Below are 20807 nucleotides of genomic sequence, written 5' to 3'. Positions count from 1 at the left end.
GTTCCAATCAGCTTTTTACAGCCCTGTCCAAAATGTATTGCCCTCCCCGTTAATTTGTATCAGGCCGAATTAGCGCATGCGCGCCATATAAACGCCTCTTTCAATATGAGGAAATTACATTGTTACCCAGCAGTTTCTATTATTTCTTCATGTTGGTTTTCTTACCTTTGTTCATAGTTTGTATTCTGTTTTACCTTAATTCCAGTGTTCTATTCAGCTGTGATTCGTGTCTTTTGTTGTCATTTTTCACTCCGTACTTTTGCTGGCATGTTATGTTGCTTCCAATATTCCTTTCTAATTCTTTCAGCATTTTCGCATTTCTTGTTCCTCATCCAGTCATTCGTTTCCAAAAAAAAAAAAAAAAAAAAAAAAATTAGTGTTTCATTGATCTTTGTAGGGCAGCTCATCATGGTTTGACGGATAAGAACTGAGGACATGCGTTTTTATTTAAATGATAATAACACTTGGGTTTAATAGTATTGCTACAGCATGTTCACATTTCGTTATCTTCGGTTGATTCTTGACAGTATATTACCATCCGCTCAGGCACTTTTGAACATCTGGTACACTGACTCGCAATCGAAATGTGTCACAACCAATTTGATACAACACACCCGAGGGAACGGTATAATGTATGTTGTACACACAAAAACACGTACATACACACAGGCACATACGCATACACACATGTATACATACCTACATGTATTCCACAAGCAAGCATCACAACATTGAGTTACTATTTCTATTCTAATAGATTCTAACTAAAATTGTGTGCCAATAGTCATCTCATTAGTAGAGTCACCATGTTATTTTACCGATTACTCGACTTTCAATAAATTTATTGAGATAAAATCGAATGCAAAATCTTTGCCTCGTCTGTAAGAAGCAATGGAACATAAAAGTAGTTCAGAAATGATTCAATACTGCTGTTTTAACGAACAAAAAAAAAAGCTCCAGATTTCATGTTATTCTTGAAATTAATCTATCAAACAGAGATAACAGATCTCACTCTAACTAATGGTTTTCGTACATGAAATGACTAATGGATTTGAGATGAATGGGGGTACCGTTACCCAATTTCTATCTCTTCTATTGGTCGATCGTTAGTCCTGAGCTGAAACGGTGGCCTTTATTACCGTTCTTGCATGCACTCACTCTTACATTTCATTCACACATCATCTCACCCATCAGGTCCCAAACGATACATCCTCACAATATAAACTGGATGAACATCGTTTGACAGCTATCAGTGGTTTGCTCATTGGTTCGGTCATTATTATTTTATTATATTCTACAATATTCTATTTCATTCCACAGTATTCCATGGTACACAAACCACCAATAAACGTCAAAGATGGATTCGATTTACCGTTCATTTATTGTCATCGTGTGAAACCCAATTGGGATACGTTTACTCTACTTAATTTTCACTTCACACTGGTAATAAGGGCCGGTAGTATGAAAATAAAACATAAAAAAGAGCTCAGTTAAGCCCTACCGGCCTCTCCAACCCCGGATGTTGGAGCGTAATGCAATCAACATCTTATTCAAGTCGTTCCATATATTATTCATTTAATTCAATTATGAAACTAAAAACTGTAACGCATATCTTTATCAAATTGTAACGCTAATTGATTGTATGTGATGATGTTTGCAATACCGTCAAGCCCACCAACCAAAGGGAGGGTATTACTTAAGTCTCAATATCACACATTATCCTAACATTAAAATTCCCGGTAGAAAACTTGTTATAACGAGAACGAATTTTATTTTACATCTCATATCTACTGGCGCCCACTATCGGACTGTTTCTGCCAGTGCTTACACAAAAATTTCGTTATCATCGGAGCAATCTTCTGTGGCTCGGTCAGATGTAGATGGTGTGTGCTGTCCACAAATTCTAGCTCAAACGTTGGGTTAATCTGCTGCACAAGCGTAACGTATTCGTCGAAATATTTCTTATCCTCGTAGTACGGTGAACGTAGCGCTTTAATGAACATGTAAGGCATGGTCATCCTTTTGGCGAGTTCTAAATTAATATCCTGGCCCCATCCGATGCCGCCACTGTACTTGAGCCGACTGTCGCGGGTGAAGTAGTATTTCTCAGGGTTCGTAGATGATTTTTCAATGTTTCGTTCTAGAAGATAAGGAGCCGCTTCTTTTGTTACTGATTTTTCCGTACCTAGATGAAGACGGTCTATCAGTTCCTCATAGCTGTACGCTGGAGGTTCTTGTTTGCTCTGATTTCTGATGTCTGCTTCCAATATCTTAGGTATTCTTTTACTCAACCGTTTTGCTAATTTTGTTGGATCATTTATATGTGGTTTGAGTGCGTCAATACCGACATACAAATCAACCTTTTCTGGAAATATCGATGAGAAAATCATGCTGATAATTGACCCCATTGAGTGGCCCAATAATGAGATTTTCTTCCAGTTGTAGTGATTCATAATATTTTTCACCAGATAGACACTATCGAATGTGTGATAAGTCATTCCATTGGGGATTCGAGATGACAAACCATGGCCAGGGAAATCGATAGCTAGGAAGCTTATGTGATGTGGCAATAACGGTATCAGTGTATCAAATGTCCCTGCATTATCTTGCCATCCATGAAGGGATAGGATTGGTCGAACGTCCTTGGGTCCCCACCATTTTCCAGCTATTTCGCCATATGGAACTGGAATTTTAACTTCCTCAACCTTAAGAATGAATAAACAATACTATCAAATGCGGAATTTGAACTTTGTGCGAACCGAACATTACTCAGCATATCTTACCTCTCGTTTAACTACGTAACGTGATTCGTTCTTCTCCTGATTATGAACACATCGATGAGCATTTGCTGATGCTGTAATAATATTACATTGACCTATTGGATGCTTCCGAATGCAGGTTTGTCTGGCCAACGACGTTAGTTTGGACATGACGGTGATACCTTTAAACCAATACCATAATATTACTCTTCCGAAAAGAAAACCATTTTCAGCACAAGTACCTGGTGATTCCACGCAATCGAATTATCGCTCTTATCAGCTCTAGTAAACCGTTTCCGTCAACTTATTCGTCGGCACTTACAATGACATGGATAACACATAGATCTAAATTAGTTCACGTTCTGCTTGAAACTGGACTCTACCCCTATCGTAACCTGGCAAATCATGCAAGTAGTAAAAAAAATATCATTCAACAAACTGACAGCTGATTTTCGCTACTAGAGACACAACATCTCAGTAGGCACACAAGAGAGTGAATTTCTGTTTGCAATGTGTGCGTGTGATGTCTTGTAAGGAATATATACCGGCAAGCACGTGCTTCGTTATAAACCGAAGCATGTCTTTCAAACCTTGCAATCTTGTATGAAACGCTGCGTCACTGATTCCGTGCCGATCTTTAGTTCGAAAGATAATAAACCAGTGAAACCGTTGTAAAGAGCCCAACATACTTATACAAGGACAAAGCCAAGGATATAAATAAACGATATAAATAATAATAATTACCTTATACAAGTAACTAATCAGAAACGTAAAAGTATAACTATGAGATTTATACTAAATATTGTATTAGTACCTAAAGGCCGGTGATTTATTCGTATATATTTCAATTCATGTCTATTCCATTGTTCTTTCAGAACTACATTTGAACGGTTGAAAGCAAAAATCGGACAAATGCAACTTAGTTTGGAAAACCTGTTTAAGTATTTTTGAATGCAAAAATCGGATAAAAACATTGAGAGCAAAAACCGGACATGGATTTTGCAATGCAAGAATCGTTTAAAAATATCTTTTCTGCAAGAACCGGACAAAATAACTTTGAATACAAAAACCGGACAAAAACTTAGCCGGTTCTTTCAAAACAAATGTATTTATCCGGTTTTTGCCAGTTGGTCCCCTAACAAACAAGCGAACCGTGCTTCGTCCACAGCGACAGTCGGTAAAAACCAGATAAATACATTTGTTTTGAAAGAACCGGCTAAATTTTTGTCTGGTTTTTGCATTCAAAGTTATTTTGTCCGTTTCTTACAGAAAAGATATTTTTAAACGATTCTTGCATTGCAAAGTCCATATCCGGTGCTCTGAATGTTCTTATCCGATTTTTGCATTCAAAAATACTTAACAGGTTTTCCAAACTAAGTTGCACTTGTTAATGATTTTTTGTATTAAAATATTGTACTCAGTGTTAGAAAATTCCCCTGAATTGAAGTTGTACTAAATATATGAATTAATTGAATGTTTTCGTTATCGTTAACATACTAAAATCATTGACTAAAATTCCTGGGAAACTTAATCCTAAAAGATTCAGCACTACGAAAGATGGCATTTATTTAATAGGACTCTTTACATTTGTGTCTTACACGAATCCGTATCTTGAATCAGCAAAGTTTACACACATATATGTATGTGGAAAAACAAGTCCGACATCGTGGCCATGCGTTTAGTGTTATGATGGCAAACGTCGTGTGAAGTTGCAGCTTTGGCAAAATTTTGCTACAATTACAGTGGGAAAGTTTACAGAAGGCGAGATTATCACACAACGATGACTAGTGATTCTAGTAGCTCCGAATCGGAGAATGAACTTCGAACCACGGATCGTCATCCAATGATTGAATTTATCGAGCTGTACGATAGAAAACACAAGGTTAGTCTGATGTACGGTAAATTGTCACAATCAAACCAAACAACAGGTTGTTTTTAGGTGACAGAAGTGGAAATTCCTATTCCTTATGGAAAACTCGCCGGAAAGTGGTTCGGTCCGAAAAACCTAAGGCCCATCGTATGTCTCCATGGATTTCAGGACAACAGTGGCACCTTTGATCGATTGATTCCATTATTGCCCGAGGACGTCAGTTTTCTATCGATTGACTTTCCTGGTCATGGTCACTCTTCGCGAGTTCCGGATGGAATGAGCTACAATCAGTTTGATTACGTCGTTCTACTACTGTATATTATGAAGGAGTATAATTGGGATAAAATATCTATTATGGGTCATTCGATGGGAGCTCAAATAGGCTTTGTATTCACGGCACTATTTCCGGGAAAAGTAGAATTTCTCATACAAATAGATGCACTGAAACCGTTAAGCTATTATCCAAAGCATCTACCAAACTACGGTGCAATAATGGTGACAAAGTTCATCGAAGCAGATGTCAGAAACCGAGAACTGTCAGAACCACCTTCCTATACTTACGAAGAGATGATCGAAAAACTTCATGAGGCGACTTTCGAATCATTATCGAAAGAAACCTGCCCATACATTTTGCAACGAAATATTAAACATTCCAAAAAATTCCCGGGAAAGTATTACTTCGACCGAGATAATAAAGTGAAATATATGCAAATCATAGGTTGGTCAGACGCCGTTAACCATGAATTAGCAAGGCATGTCAAGGTACCCCAGCTAATGCTGAAAGCAACGCAATCGCCCTATCGCGGTTCCAGAGAAGGATTCGACGATATGGTAGCTGTACTACAGAAGCATAACCCATTATTTGAACTACAGTATGTGAATGGTTCGCACCACATTCATCTAACCGATCCAGAATTGGTAGCACCGGTGATAACGGAGTTTTTGAAAAAACACTGGGTGGGACATTTTGATAAAATTGTTAGTAAATTATAATTATTTTAATAAATCATGAAGATCGAGTGGTTGGGATAACATAATATGTTAGATTTAAAGTATGTCGTGAGTCACTCGGTTAGGCGATATTTAACGAAAGAAACTCCACAAAACTCATTTTTAGTATTGGTGTTCATTTTTCGCGTTTTACCACTACTGCAGCATGACAAGCAAGATCTGCTACCAACACTTTCTTCATCCAAATTCGTTTTGTTCAGAAGCTTATCAGTAGTGTTACCTATCATCGGATTTACAAACTTGATAGGTATAAAATACCACCAAAAACTGATACGATGTTTCAATGGCTATAAATTCAGTGAAAATTTGTCGCTTCTATAAGAATAACGTAGCAATGAATGATTCTGCTTCGAAGTCGCTGATCAATCTTGTGGAACAGCACGATCGTAAACATGGGGTAAGTTTTAATATCATACGAGTTTCAAACGAATAATACTGAACGCATACTTATTGAAGGTCCGAGAAGTACGCATAGAATTGCCATACGGGGTGATCGCCGGTAAATGGTGGGGACCAGAAAATGTACGGCCCATCGTGTGTTTGCACGGATGGCAAGACAACGCCGGAACGTTCGATACGTTGATTCCACTGCTGCCGAAGGACATCAGCTTTCTGGCCATCGATCTTCCGGGGCACGGGTACTCGTCGCGGATTGCACATGGGCTTTCCTATCAAAGTATGAACATTCTAAGCCTACTGCTGGCCATCATGTCTGAATACGGATGGAAAAAAATCTCTCTGTTAAGTCATTCAATGGGATCCGTATTGCATTATGTTTTCGCTGCCATATTTCCGGACAAGGTCGACCTGTTGATTTCACTGGACTCCATCAAACCACAAGTCCATCCATTAGAGTTCGTAGTTTCACGCTTGATAGATGCAACGGAACAATTTATGGTTGCAGATCTTCGAAACCAGGAAAAATCTGAACCACCATCCTACACGTACGAGGAAATGGTGCAGAGATTACACGATGCCACTTTACAATCTATTAGCCGGGAAACTTGTCCGTTCCTGCTACATCGAAATATTAAGCCCAGCTCCAAATATCCGGAAAAGTATTACTTTACTCGTGATAGTCGGTTGAAGCACTTCTCGGGATTTCCTTTCTCACAGGAAGTCAATGTAGAGTTGGCTAAACGCATTACCTCGCCGTTCCTATTCATAAAAGCTACCCGCTCGTCGTATTTTGAGGACAAAAAGTACTATAATGAGGTTGTAGAGGTACTGAAGCACAATAATCCGCATTTCGAGATTGCTACCGTCGAAGGTACTCACCACGTACACCTAACCAATCCCGAACGGGTGGCTCCAATTGTGACCCAATTTTTGCAAAAACATTGGACTAAAGACGAGGATGTCACGAGTAAACTGTGAAGGGTGGATTTTTTCTTCAGTGAGATTAAAAATAAGCAATCATTTCATTAAAAAGAAATTTTTCATTGAATTTTGGGTTGATTAGGATTGGGTTGATCGGGTTAAAAAATAATGTGTTTGACAATGATTTGACATTATATACAAATATAAGCAGTTATCGAAAATTGTTTTTCCTGTTTTATTTTTCAAAATCAATAAAACTTGTAAAATAGAATTTCTATCTCACATATTGATAACTTAAATCAAAAACAAAACAATATTTTTCTAAATATTTTACGCTTCCTCTCATACGTTTATGCCCCATTTTGCCGACGGTCATTTGGCATGAGGTCAATTGGCAGAACAGTTATTTGGTATCGTTTGGCAGAATAGGCGGTTGTCATAACGGTCGTTTAGCATTAGGCATATGGTCAGATGGCGTGTATGACAAATGTTCGTATGCCAAATGACCGGACACCTATCATAGAATAGTTTAGATGGTATTATACAGCTCGGGTTTATTTATTTTTCCATGCATTTCTTTGTTTGATCAATCGTATTTAGAAGCTAAACAGTACCAGTTTATATCATGGTGTGTCCCAAGTAACGCCGTTCCCTTTGGTCAAATCTGTTCGGTATCACCCGCCACTTCATATTGTGTTCAACTCTAATCTTCTACCGGATGGCTACGACATCATCAGCTATAATTTTAAGAAAGCCTACTACACTAATGCATCCGACTTTCTAATGCATATTGACTAGGAGGAAATTTTCGACAATGATAATGTGATCGGATTCTATTACATCTCCCCGAAAACTATTCTCCAGAACATAAAAAAAACCGAAGCTTTTTCCCAGAAAATGCCGAAATTCATTGCCCAGAAAGTACCGAAATTCATTGCCCAGAAAGTACTAATCTCCAGAAATACAAACTCTAGAAATCCAGAAAAAAATTCCCAGAATATACCAAAGTCCAGAAAATCGTACACCCGAAGGCATTAGTCGCTAGAATATTATTATTGGTAGGGTAAGGGCTCCCTATTTCATCTCATTTGTAAGGACGTCACCTCAAAACCCCGATTTAGCCACTAAAATCACTATAACTGTTTCATATTACTGCTTCATTCGCCTTGCTCAAAGTTGAGAATTGATTCACAATTCTTGAAAATTTAACTAATATTCATAAAACAGCTAAAAACACTTATGATGTGTTCACTACTCTGCTCCTAATTTCATCTCCATGGATTTTTATCCATCCTATCGTTGGTCCTTTATTCATCCTATAAATTAGCAATGGCGACAGCAATCAAAACAAAATATTCCACTATTACACTCTCAGGATCAAAATGTCAGAATTCTTCTTAAAAACGGCCTAATGCCAACTATGAGACAACACACGATATTTTTAGAACCAGTTTAAATTAATCATTTTAACGTTTAAAAATTTTTCGGTCGTTTCCGTTACCTTTCGCTTTCGAATTTAAAATTTGACTGTAAAGTTAATTTGGTGAACTTTAAATAAAACCAAAAAGAGAAATTGTTACTATTTAGGCATTAGCCCTTCTTAAAATAAAATGCAGAGCCAGAGATGCCATTTATACAGATTTATCTGTATTGTATAGATTTTTGCGTTCGCATACTGATTTAAATCAAAGTTCAGATTTTATACAGATTTCCTAAATTTAATACAGATTTGTACAGGTTCATAAAAAGTGATTAGTATTTGATTTCAGATATTCTTTAAAGTTTATTGTTCAACGGACAAATCACATGTTAAAGTGGAAACAAAGAACTATCTCTTAACACATGGATCAATAACTAACAATGAAAACAACATTTTTTTTGCAAATTTTTTTTTATTCATCAACATAATCACCTTTTAGGGTGATACAATGGTTCCAACGTTTTTCCAATACCATGTTTATAAAAAAATTATCTTTCGCTTCAAAATAAGCTTCAGTTTCAGCGATGACCTCCTCATTTGAGCCAAATCTTTTTCCCTGGAGTATTTTTTTAAGATCAGCAAAGAGCGAGTAGTCACTGGGGGCTAAATCTGGCGAGTATGGGGGGTGGGGAAGCAGATCAAAGCTCAATTTTTCATGAAGGATAGTAAATACACTTCCATATGATATCTGTGTCATCTCAGCAATCTCACGGAGCTTCACTTTACGATCTTTCATTATAATTTTTGTCATTTCACTCACATTTTCCGGTGTAACGGCTTCCACAGGTCTACCCGAGCGTTACGCGTCATTTGTGTCGGTAGGACCACGTTTAAACTCGGAGAACCACCGACAAATCGTTGCTTTTGATGGACAAGAGTCCGGATAACATTTTTCAATCCATTGTTTCGCTTGCACGGTGTTTTTACCCATTAAAAAACAATGTTTTATCAAAACTCGAAACTCGGTTTTTTCCATTTTTTAAACAAACTACAAAACGACTTTACTCCAACCTCGATAACTCCCGTTTTGACCCGTTTCAAGCAAAGGTTAGTACTCTAGAAAGACGTGGTTACTGGTTTACTACGAGCGCCATCTCTGCTTTAGTCTCGGGACTTATTGATCCATGTATTAACAACATATTATTAGTGAAAACAGATAGAGCAAATATAGACTTTTTATGCAGTAATACATATTTTCTATGAAAACATCTGGCATCTCTGTGCACAGCCGATGAAACACACACGCTTAACAGCGTTAGGTTGACGTATAGCGGAATGAAACCAGTGCTACTAGATATGCCACAATGGTTATTTCGTTAGTATTTAACACGCTCTTTATGGTAATATTCGAAGCCGAAACAGTTTTATTGAAATATTAGTATCAATAATATGATTAAACTAATGTCACGGACACCAAAACATACTTTTTGATGATAATTTGAAGAAGAAAAACAATTTTTTGCCTTTCTCATATAGAAAGGTTATGCAATCACTGAGAAAACCGACTTTTGAACCGAGGCCCGGAGGGCCGACTGTCATATACCATTCGACTCAGTTCGTCGAGTACTCAAAATGTCTGTGTGTGTATGTGCGTATGTGTGTATGTAACGTTTTTTTGAACTAACTTTTCTCGGAGATGGCTGAACCGATTTCCACAAACTTAGATTCAAATGAAAGACCTTGTGGTCCCATACAAAATTCCTGAATATTATTTGGATCCGACTTCCGGTTACGGAGTTATGGGGTAAAATGTGCAAGAAAATGAAAATATGTTTTCTAACTTTTCTTATAGATGGCGCGCCCGATTTTCAGAAACTTAGATTCAAATGAAAGGTCCTATGGTCTCATACGTAATTCCTGAATTTAATTCGGATCCGGAAATATAGGGTAAAGTGGGTTAAAAATGTTTTACCATCACTGAAAGGGACGAAAAACCATAAAAAAAATTCTAAATCGACCTCAAATCTTCTCCAATCAATAGTTTTTATCAGTAGACGGTCAAACAAACTGATTTCGATTATTCTTTTAAGAATCGAAGAAAATTATTTTAAAGAATACCACAGTATTATATATGATAGTATGATTGATATGAGAAAGGCATCATTACACCACTAGGTTGATTAAAACAGGTTTTTGTTTTGTAACATTATGAGATAAATTGACAACGAAACCAAATGGGATGAAAACAAAGCGCAATCAAGTGAACTGAGTGAAAAACTTTCATCTCATATTTTTGAAAACTTTTATTGCTTGTCGGGTAATTTTTGATGTTTTTAATCGTTAATTAAACAAGTGGCAAGTGAACATTACTAATTATGAAGCCATCCAGCATTTAATGGTAGTGTAATTGTGCGAAATAGTGATCATGTTTTAAGACGAATCGATTAGTAGATATTCAGAAACATGACGAGCTGTAAATCTTGAGACGAAAATGTGTCCTAAATTAAAAAGTGAGTTTGTTTTAAATAAAAAAAAAACGATCACCGGAGAATTTAAAACCATTTCTTTCAATGGAAAAGTGTGACAATAGCTTTTATAATCATTTTGAAACATTTCACAGTTTGGTTCAGGTAGGTTGTAAATTATTAGTCATGTTCAAAGTAAAAAGGTGAAGGGATGAGATGGAAATAGGAGCTCAGATGAAATAGGGAGCCGTTACCCTATAATACCGTTTGGCATAAAAATTATTTGGCACAACAGATCAACATGCTGCTTAATAGAATTTGTTCTAATTTACTGCGATTTTGAAAGGTCTAATGCGGCTACGCCTCATCGTTTTAATGACCTGCTGTCCGACCCTCGCATAGAGAGAAATAAGCCTAAGTTGCCTTGAAAATTAATGAAACTAATTAGTTAATAATGAAATTAACTAGTTAATGAGCATTCCCGAAATTTTCTGGAAAATTATTTCCGTTGGACTAGTTCATTCTAGTCAGACGCGTACCCAGTTCAGGGGGTGTTTTCATAATATAGGGGAGACCGGGGTTAAATCGGATACTTTTTAGGAATTGAATAACAACATCCGTTAAAACTGGGTTTTTACCCAAATCATCTCTACCGCGTCATCTCCAAGCGCGATTACAAAGTCAATCTATGAATCGAAATACACTAAGGTCTTTTTTTATGCGACTTTTCCTATGCAAATTTTCAGAGTTATGCGTTTTTTTTCATGCGAAGTTTCATAATTATGCGGTTTTTTATGCGAGTTTTCAGAGTAATGCGGTTTCCTTTCTGCGGTTTTTTATGCAAAGTTTCAGAGTTATGCGGTTTTTTATGCGGTACGTAAACTCGCATAAAAAAAGACTTCAGTGTAATCACCCCGATGCTGAATTTCGTTCGAATGCGAAATTTTGCATTCAGTAACTCGATCTAGTTCGAGTTTTCCATACAAAAGCATCACTCGATCGAATTATAGAATGCAAATTTTCACATTCGATCGAAATACACTAAGGTATTTTTTATGCGGTTTTTTTATGCGAATTTTCAGAGTTACGCGGTTTTTTATGCGAATTTTCAGAGTTACGCGGGTTTTTTTATGCGGTACGTAAACTCGCATTAAAAAGACTTCAGTGTACATAATAGGGGTGAATAGCAGGTTTATAAGATATTTAAGCTGTCCGGTTTAACGACGTGTCCTTTCTAGCCCCTGTCTCCCCTAATAATTTCGTGAGTTTGATGAGGGGGGAGGTTTGAATATCTAGTCAAGAACGTCAAGCGTTCCCATGTCAAATACTTGAAAAATGTGCAACGGAAATTGAAATCCAACCCGAAGGCTTTTTGGAAACATGAGAACGAGCAAAGGAAAGATTTTTAGATACCTTATGTAATGAAATTTGGAGAGTTTACTGGTTCGTGTACTCAAGAAATCTTCAAGCTTTTTTCGGAAAAAAATTGAATCTTGAATCCAATTATTCATTGAATCTTATTAATATTGACTAAGATTCTATTCGGATGGCAATCGCTGGCATGAAGGCTTCTACCTCCTGACCCAGACGGCTTACCGACAGTTGTTTTGAAAAAAAATGCTCGACTGAGAAAATTGCTTGCGACACCGATTTTCAACCTCTGCAAACAATATGATACTCAACATGGCTTTATGCCTAAGTTCTTCACAACCACCAACCATCAATGTCCTACGCGACTGATAGTGTACAAACATTTGCTATTCACACTGATCCTTCCTCTGCCGTTGATATAATTAACCACGATATAACAATTGCTGAATTGGAAAGACTTGGATTCGGTTCTAACATGTTTAGCAGTGAAAATCGGTGAACACGTTTTCATTGAGTTTATCGCTTCGTTCGAAATTCCACAGGGTAGCCATCTCGGACATTTAATATTTTTACTGTACTTCAACGACGTCAGTTTTACTCTACAGGGTTAAGATCTGCTGTTCCGATTACGATATTATATTCGAAGCCCAGAAAATGCAAGTTTTCTACAACGATAGTTGTTGAGCTTCATAACCGTATGAAATTGAATCCTGACAAATGCTCGATCATTACTCTCTCGAAGAAAAAAACAGCCATCTCATTTCGAATACTTTCTGGAAGGATCCCCGATACTCAGGACGACGTGTGTTAAATACCTTGGTGTTCTTCTCGATGAGCAGCTGATATTCAAGCAACACATCAGCTATATTGTTTCTAAACTTATACTGCTTAAAATGTCTGTACAGCTCACTTGTTCGTTCAACCCTGGAGTACTGTTTTGTCGTTTGGAAATCTCACTACCTAAACGTTGCTCATATAATCGAATTACCGTGGAACAATCCTCACCAACAACCAACAATAGCACAATACAACCAGACAGAACAATGCGTATTTCTTATACTATCTTGTTCAAATCACTGCACCTGGTTCTCAATTAAACCCTAAAATCGGACGGCTACGATGTCATTAGGATGTCGGACGACAGTCCATAGATATTGGTTCTTGAATTTAATCCGACTGGGACAAGAAGAAGAGAAGCGCAGTGAGCAAGATGGATCGATCAAGTGGAGGACGATCTACGAAGCATCCGTGCCTTGAGTGGCTGGCGACGAGCAGCCATAGACGGAGTTATGTGGAAACGTATGCTTGATACAGCAAAGGACACCCCAGGACTATATATGTTAGGTAAGACAAGTAAGAGAGATAACAGAAATTACTCTAACCGATCGATGATTTCAATAAATGCAATGATTAATGGAGCTGGGATATTGAAGAACACGATTACCTTATTAAAGTGGAATTCTTCAACGAATTTACATTTGTCATTTGTTCGCATTTGGCGATAAGGCTGACCTTTCTAAACATCACTGCAAAATCGATGGGAATTCCATTTTGACACTTTCTGTTGCTAAAGCTGAAGTCACGGAAATGAATACTAAAAATACTATTTTTGTCCTAGCCCCTATTGCGTTCTGACTTATACTAAAACACAATGCATTGAACAACTTTCTTCAAATTCTATTGAAAACATAAACATTTCTTGTGAATAGTTTGTAACATATTTTCTATCATATTTAACCAGCAAATAGCTAATATATGTGTGCAAATTTACCTGGTAAACTCCCATCACTCTTGCATAACTTCGTCTTCTTTCAAGCTACTCGTAGATGCAGTGGCACCTGCATCATTGGTATCCGGACTGGATACAATACAATCCTCGTAGGTCCATTTCGGAAAAACTCGCTTATAAAGATACAGAAGCACCGTATCGTGTGACTTTAGCTGTGTATCAAATATACACTTCATGTGACCATGAGTTCCTGTTAGAATTTATTCATCAGTATTATTGTTACCGCACTGAAGCACAGTGACTTACCCAGGGATTCCTTGATATGTCCCAAACGTCCTAGTTTACTTCTCAACTTACACGGTTTAAAATACTCAATATCTTCAGGATTGAAGAACATGTACCGAATTACAGCAGACTTTCGATGGATTTTGAACGGATGTCCACTGATGACAGCACGCTTCAGTACCACTCTATCCGGACTGCAATTGACGATGCTGCCCGAGGCAACCATAGCCAGCGATGTGTCCGGATTCTCACGAAAACAAATAACCGGAGCAGGTGGAAACTGGATTGGGGCGAAAAAGGTGGCCACAACGGTCATACCAGGCCGAAAGAAGCGTTCATACTTATGCTTATCACCATTTGTATGTTGACTGAAGATAGGATTCACAATAAATCGTCGATAACCGCACTGAACGATCAGACGTTCCTTGGATTTAATAGGGATACTAGAATTGGGAGTTCGTTTCAGGCACACATTCATGACAGACATTTGATGCTCATGGGGCAGTAAACCGTAGATAACCAAGCGAGTGCCATTCCCAACCGAAACATAGTTGTTCCACAAGTCTTGTGGGACGTTCTTGACATAAATCTGAATAAACCATCCAGGCATGACCCCATCTTCAACTTCTTGTGCTTCTTTAATAATTCTTCTCTTAGTACGATCGAAGCTTTTAAACTGATAGACCTTAGCGTAGTCTAGAGGAAGGTTTTCCTTTACATCCCAAGGTGACGTTCGAAAGGATTCCAAACCACGATATTTTCGAAAACGTTCTCTAGCTGGAATATTTGCTGGTGTATCAATCTCATCAGGAAACACTTCGTCGTCTTTGGCAGCTTGAATTTTTGCTAATGTTCGTTTATCCTCCTCCATATCCATTTGTTTGTCATATTTTTCAGCGGACACTGGACCATCAGATATGCTGACCTCGTCATACTCCTCTTCATCTTCGGCATCTTCTTCTACCCTGCTTTCAGTATCAGACTCGCAAGACATATAACTTTCCTCCTCCTCCTCCTCATCATCATCGTCGTCGTCTTCGTTGTCGTCGCTGTCGTTTTCGGAGACCTCCTCAATATCCGGAATCCAAGCTGCCTGATAGTCACTCATTCCTTTAGGAATCCGTTTGATCAATTTCTTTTTGTTTTCATTTTTAGACGCTTCGATTTCCTCTTCTGTTGGCCATGTTTGTTCCGCATCCATTTCATCGGGAATATTTTCCCTCTGTAGACTTGTTTGTTTGTGTGCGACTGCTTTGGCCAAAAGCCTAGATTCCCCCGAAGACATTTCCTCATCATTCTTCCTAATCTTGTATGGATCATCCAGAGCGTAGATCTCTGACATTTGAAAATCTCCCAAGCCAGGAATATGAATCAACTGATTAACTGACAATGGGATACCTCTTAGAAAACCTGTAACTTTCAACGTACCGACGTTATCCTCACTCATTTCTGAAACGTATTCCACGTTCTCTCCAAACAAATGAGGTCGATTAGCTTTATTATGCAAGATTTTTCGTTTTTGTCCTCCCACTCTTCGAAGCAAATTTAAACCATCGGTTTTAGTATCTAATGACATAACTTTTTCGTCTGGAAGAACGGTTACGATTGCTTTCTGTACATTTGCCTTGACTTGAAAGCGTTTCTTTGGAGCAATCGATTCTAGATCCATTAGGCAAACCATTGGAGTAGGCAGTCCTTGACAGAGTGCCATGTTTAAAATCTTTGCTCCGGCTTTATCGATCACATCTTCAGCTTCGGTCGCCGAAATAAGGAGTATGGTTGAATCGCATACTTTAAGTAAATCGAGAATTTCCAGTTCACGACCGTGACCAGTGTGAGTACAAATGAACGAAAATCGTTGACGAAATCGAGGAACACTGAAGAAACAAAGCTACAGGCATTCGAAAAAATGATCATTTGTAATTAAACTTACTTCATGTAACGAATCCCATTGGGAAGCTTTTGAACTGTAGCATCTTCATCGCAACCTTCAATAATGGCAAGAGCCGAATTTGCATCAACATTCGCATGTAACGGCAATACACATGTTAAAAATGGGGCCGTCGTTGCACCACCTAATGCTCGTTTTAGCGATATTGCTTCTTGACGCTTATTTTTACGAATTTGATTAGCTTGACGACGACGATCTTCCCGACCAAGCTCCTTTTTTGCTTTCTTAGTCACAGATTTTACACTAGTTTTCCCTGAAACCCAAATGCGATAATGCTAGAAACCATTTCAGAACAATAACAAACCTTTAGCGATCCTATCTAGTGCTCGCTTAGAAGAATGTTTTCCATGTTTATGAGATTTGTTGGTCTGCTTCAAAGCTCCGGCTTTGTGAATTGTTTCGATAGCCATTGATAACGTTTTTTTGAATAGCGACAAAATAACGATTCAGACGTAAAACTAATTATTTGTTCACTTTTTATTTCCTCCACGAAATGCACATGTTCTGTTTATTATATTTTTATCGAAAGTGAGGTTAAAATGTTTTATCTTGGATTCGTCAAATTTATACACGTTGCGTGAATATTATTCAATATTTAGCGGCTCTAACAAGAGTGAATGTAATTTTCGGTTGATTTTTCAAATGGCCGCAAGAGCTAGTGAGCTAATAAGCGGTTCCCACGTTTACTACTCTCCTCTTTGTATAAATGATACCCAAAACTTTTCACTCCCAAACAGAATTATAAAATCTACGAAAATTTTTGCATTCGCTTCACAATAATCGAAAGAAAAAGTAAACAAAAAGAAACTGTCATTTGCTCATACGGCCCTTTAGTGTGATGGAAAAAGATCATGTCAGCAGTTTTCCGAAGAAGGGCGAATCTGGAACAACTAAAAAAAGCTTGACAAAACTATCATTCCATTCACTATCGTAAGTTCCGCCCTTCGCGTTTCATGCCAACAAATTGGGCGATATTTCAATTAATACGCAGCAAAAAAATTGTAACAATCTCGATGTGATTATCAATCGATGTGAAAATTTTTTAGACGTACGTAGACGTACCAAATGCAATAATTTTCTGTTCGAAATGTTATTACATCGTAACATCATATTGAGTGCATTACATCACCTTAACTGAATACTGTATATGATTCTGATATTATATATTAAATTTTGCATCTTTTCGTGTAATATTACAATCTTTAGAACGACTCCGAGGTTGTTGTGATATTAAATCATATTCGCTACACATCATTAGTGAATAGTGATGTGCAGCAATTTTGATGTAATATCACAAATGTGTTGTTGTCGTATAACCGTCAACCGATTGGCTCGGAAGTCTGACAAAGTTGAATGCGAAAAAGCAAAAGGTTATAATTCAGTTTTTTCTATACAGATTTCTAACATTTTCGAACTAATTGTTAGGAGTTAGGAGATTGTTAGAATTCTGACTGAAATATATTTTGGGTGAATAGTATTTCCTACAGTCCCCTGCTATGACGTCATACAACTGTGGCCAGCCTCATTCTGCAAAAACCAAAACAATGAAGAAGAATGGCTAACAAAAAATTGGATATTACAAACTACTTGTTTATTCAGTTTCCCTTTACCGCACTTCTCCGCAAATTATCGATCAGAATATCATCACTGGCAGCATTGTCAGTGTGACGTCAAGTGTACCACTTTTGAATATATACATCACATCTACTAAACGCACCAAGCCAGTGATCGATGCTCGTGTTACGAAGAAACTGTCAAAGCATTTGACCGCATCCCGCAGTCTTCATAAAACAGGAGGTTTAGTGAAATTTTTTTGAGAGTTAAATTGTACAAGAAGTGTATCACGGAAACAGTAATTTGTTTTCGGTTCTGATTACCACTTGAATAGAAGTAGTATTTTTCTTTTGGATATACCAACATTTCTGATGCAATAAAGTTTGTCATGATCCGCGCAACTACTAAATTGGCTCGATTACCGTTCCGAGGGATTAGTGGTGCTGGCCTAACCGGGTTAAATTCAACGGTTTGTATAGATGTGACGATATATTCAAAGCAAAATTCATTGCGTTGCAACATACGAACGCTGATATTTTCATCATTGTTACAGGGTCTGTTAGAAAGAAGATTCGATGAACGACTACTTCAAGCAACTCAAGTTCGATACAAATCCACGCCTATTAATACCATAATTATGTTCGTTCCTCAACAGGAAGTAAGTGTATATATTTAAATGTTATTCATTTCTATATTAAATATGTAAAATTGACAGGCATGGATAGTAGAAAGAATGGGAAAGTTTCATCGTATACTGGAACCTGGATTGAACGTTTTACTGCCTATTGTCGATCGAGTGAAATACGTACAAAGTCTTAAGGAAATTGCTATCGACGTACCGAAACAATCAGCAATTACATCGGACAATGTTACGCTGAGCATAGATGGCGTTCTGTACTTAAGAATTCTCAATCCCTACCATGCTTCATACGGTGTGGAGGATCCAGAGTTTGCGATTACCCAGCTGGCGCAGACCACGATGAGGTCTGAGCTAGGAAAAATGTCTCTAGACAAAATATTCCGTGAACGAGAATCGCTAAATATTAGCATCGTTGATTCCATCAACAAAGCATCCGAAGCGTGGGGTATTTCATGCCTTCGATACGAAATCCGTGACATAAAATTGCCCAGTCGCGTTCATGAAGCGATGCAAATGCAAGTTGAAGCCGAACGTAGGAAACGAGCAGCGATCCTAGAATCGGAAGGTGTTCGAGCAGCCGAAATCAATGTGGCAGAAGGTAAACGACAATCTCGAATTCTCGCGTCAGAAGCTCAGAAACAAGAGGAAATAAATCGAGCGAACGGTGAAGCCGCAGCACTACTAGCAGTAGCAAGTGCTCGCGCCAAAGGACTAACGATGGTAGCAGACTCGCTAACATCTAGGCAAGGCCGAGATGCAGCCTCACTAGCCGTTGCAGAAAAATATGTTAATGCATTTGAAAATCTAGCGAAAAAGAACAACACGTTAATTGTTCCATCTAATGCCTCGGACGTCACAACCATGGTTGCCCAGGCAATGCAGATCTATAACAGTCTTTCGGTAAGCGGAGCGGTGGTACAAAATGAAATCCCAGTCGCCAGTTCATCGACGGAGTCGATCCGTAGCGAAACAATCAAAACTCCAGAGTGATTTGTAGTTATGGTACTGTGAATTTTTCTTTAATATAAGCACAGAAGTAACAGGTGTAGAAAAATGTACTACAAATTACTTTAGAGATCCTGAATTTAAAGAGAGAATATGGCTACAATGTGGTCGAATGGACATTGTCACAACCCGAACATTGTTAATAATACCTCGAAAAGTTGACAGTAAAAGTAAATCGCTGGTGTAATATTTATGGAATACTTCGAAAGCCGTAATACTATTGCACTTCTCCTAAATTCAATTTGAACATTGTACTTCCCCGCCAATCCAACTTTAACACTCCTTTAGTTACTACTAGGACAGCAACCATACAGGAACAAATGATTCCTATTTACGATTCCATATGTCAATTTGCATGAAACCGTTTTGTATAGCATCATTATTTCAAATAAATTATATCGCAACCAAAAAAAAATTTAAACTCGATGCATCGGATTAATTTGCGTCCTATCAAAGCAAAGTCTTGGCATTACATTCCTTTTGTGGAATTTGGCCTTTCTGTTTCAACAGACTTTGCAGCCGATTCTTAGTGTACAGAATCATTGCATGGCTAGTACTATGGATCCTACTGACACTAAGAATCCTTCCAGGTGCGTCCTATCAAAGACATCCTATTAATAAGATATCCAGCTCTAACATTTCCCTCTTGTTGTGGGACTGTCGAAATGTCAAATTCGTGCGCGCCAAAATAGCTGTAAACAAATCGAGTTTCTCTCTCCTACAATTAAATGCTTCAAAATTCTACAATTTTGCCTAAAATATGGATTCTAAAAAACATCTCAATCTTTGTAATACAAAGAACTATAAAGGGCAAATGTCCGTATGGTAAAATTATCTTCAATTAACCGAACTTCTGTGAAAACTGATTGTCGTGAAACTGTCAAACGGTTATTAAAATTTTCAGTGTCTTTTTATTAACCAAACGAAAAAAATCGAATGGATTGAGGTACAGGTGCTAAAGTTTTTAAAACATTAGAACCACTAAAAGTTTTTTGTTTACTTATAGGCAGAAAATAATTTTGCATGACTTGCCCACTTGCTGCCTACACAATTCGTTCGAGGGTAATTTCTGGTAGACTCAGAGGATTGTGCAGTGTTTTGGAAGGCGCTCATAATTCCGGTCTGCCGGAACATTTGACCCTTTTTTCGTGGAATAAAACCATACCCACAACAGGTTGGAATTTTCTTCATTCGTTCTTGTGTATTTGTGTTGTATTTTGAAATCCGAAAATCCAGAATTTTAACCAAAGGAAAACAAACAAAAAATTACCGAACAATCAGTTAGATCCATTTGGTTTACAGTTAACGGTAGTTGTTTGACAGTTCAGCAATTACCGAATCAATTTAATTACCGATCGTTCAGCTGTTGAAAATTCGGTAAAAAATTACCGAATTCTGCGAAATTTTCTAAGTGTGTAAGTTCCGCC

At 37.7% G+C, this 20807-nt stretch overlaps 5 protein-coding genes across 5 annotated transcripts; 3 read left to right on the top strand and 2 right to left on the bottom strand.

The window, feature by feature from the left end:
* Positions 1 to 1748: 1748 nt before the first annotated feature.
* On the bottom strand, positions 1749 to 3231 carry LOC131431691 (probable serine hydrolase). The gene is made up of 3 exons (XM_058597548.1): positions 3002 to 3231; positions 2784 to 2941; positions 1749 to 2705 (listed from the first exon to the last, which is right to left on the bottom strand). The coding sequence occupies exons 2-3, from the start codon at positions 2928 to 2930 to the stop codon at positions 1788 to 1790; spliced, it is 1065 nt and encodes a 354-aa protein (XP_058453531.1). The 5' UTR covers positions 2931 to 2941; positions 3002 to 3231; the 3' UTR covers positions 1749 to 1787.
* A 1140-nt stretch (positions 3232 to 4371) lies between these two features.
* On the top strand, positions 4372 to 5666 carry LOC131427889 (probable serine hydrolase). The gene is made up of 2 exons (XM_058591457.1): positions 4372 to 4641; positions 4699 to 5666. The coding sequence occupies exons 1-2, from the start codon at positions 4540 to 4542 to the stop codon at positions 5620 to 5622; spliced, it is 1026 nt and encodes a 341-aa protein (XP_058447440.1). The 5' UTR covers positions 4372 to 4539; the 3' UTR covers positions 5623 to 5666.
* Positions 5667 to 5835: 169 nt separating this feature from the next.
* Positions 5836 to 7164, top strand: LOC131431690 (probable serine hydrolase). The gene is made up of 2 exons (XM_058597547.1): positions 5836 to 6037; positions 6097 to 7164. Exons 1-2 carry the CDS (start codon positions 5924 to 5926, stop codon positions 7015 to 7017), a joined length of 1035 nt encoding a protein of 344 aa, XP_058453530.1. The 5' UTR covers positions 5836 to 5923; the 3' UTR covers positions 7018 to 7164.
* Positions 7165 to 13938: 6774 nt separating this feature from the next.
* Positions 13939 to 16803, bottom strand: LOC131431688 (pre-rRNA-processing protein TSR1 homolog). Its single transcript, XM_058597546.1, has 4 exons — positions 16486 to 16803; positions 16164 to 16434; positions 14252 to 16107; positions 13939 to 14195 (listed from the first exon to the last, which is right to left on the bottom strand). The coding sequence occupies exons 1-4, from the start codon at positions 16589 to 16591 to the stop codon at positions 14002 to 14004; spliced, it is 2427 nt and encodes an 808-aa protein (XP_058453529.1). The 5' UTR covers positions 16592 to 16803; the 3' UTR covers positions 13939 to 14001.
* Positions 16804 to 17922: 1119 nt separating this feature from the next.
* LOC131431687 (stomatin-like protein 2, mitochondrial) lies at positions 17923 to 19555 on the top strand. The gene is made up of 3 exons (XM_058597545.1): positions 17923 to 18204; positions 18289 to 18393; positions 18451 to 19555. Exons 1-3 carry the CDS (start codon positions 18124 to 18126, stop codon positions 19363 to 19365), a joined length of 1101 nt encoding a protein of 366 aa, XP_058453528.1. The 5' UTR covers positions 17923 to 18123; the 3' UTR covers positions 19366 to 19555.
* The last annotated feature ends 1252 nt before the right edge of the window (positions 19556 to 20807 follow it).

The sequence above is a fragment of the Malaya genurostris genome, chromosome 2 (genome assembly GCF_030247185.1).
Source record: "Malaya genurostris strain Urasoe2022 chromosome 2, Malgen_1.1, whole genome shotgun sequence".
Taxonomy (NCBI): Eukaryota; Metazoa; Arthropoda; class Insecta; order Diptera; family Culicidae; genus Malaya; species Malaya genurostris.
This window is presented reverse-complemented; position numbering and strand designations above follow the sequence as displayed.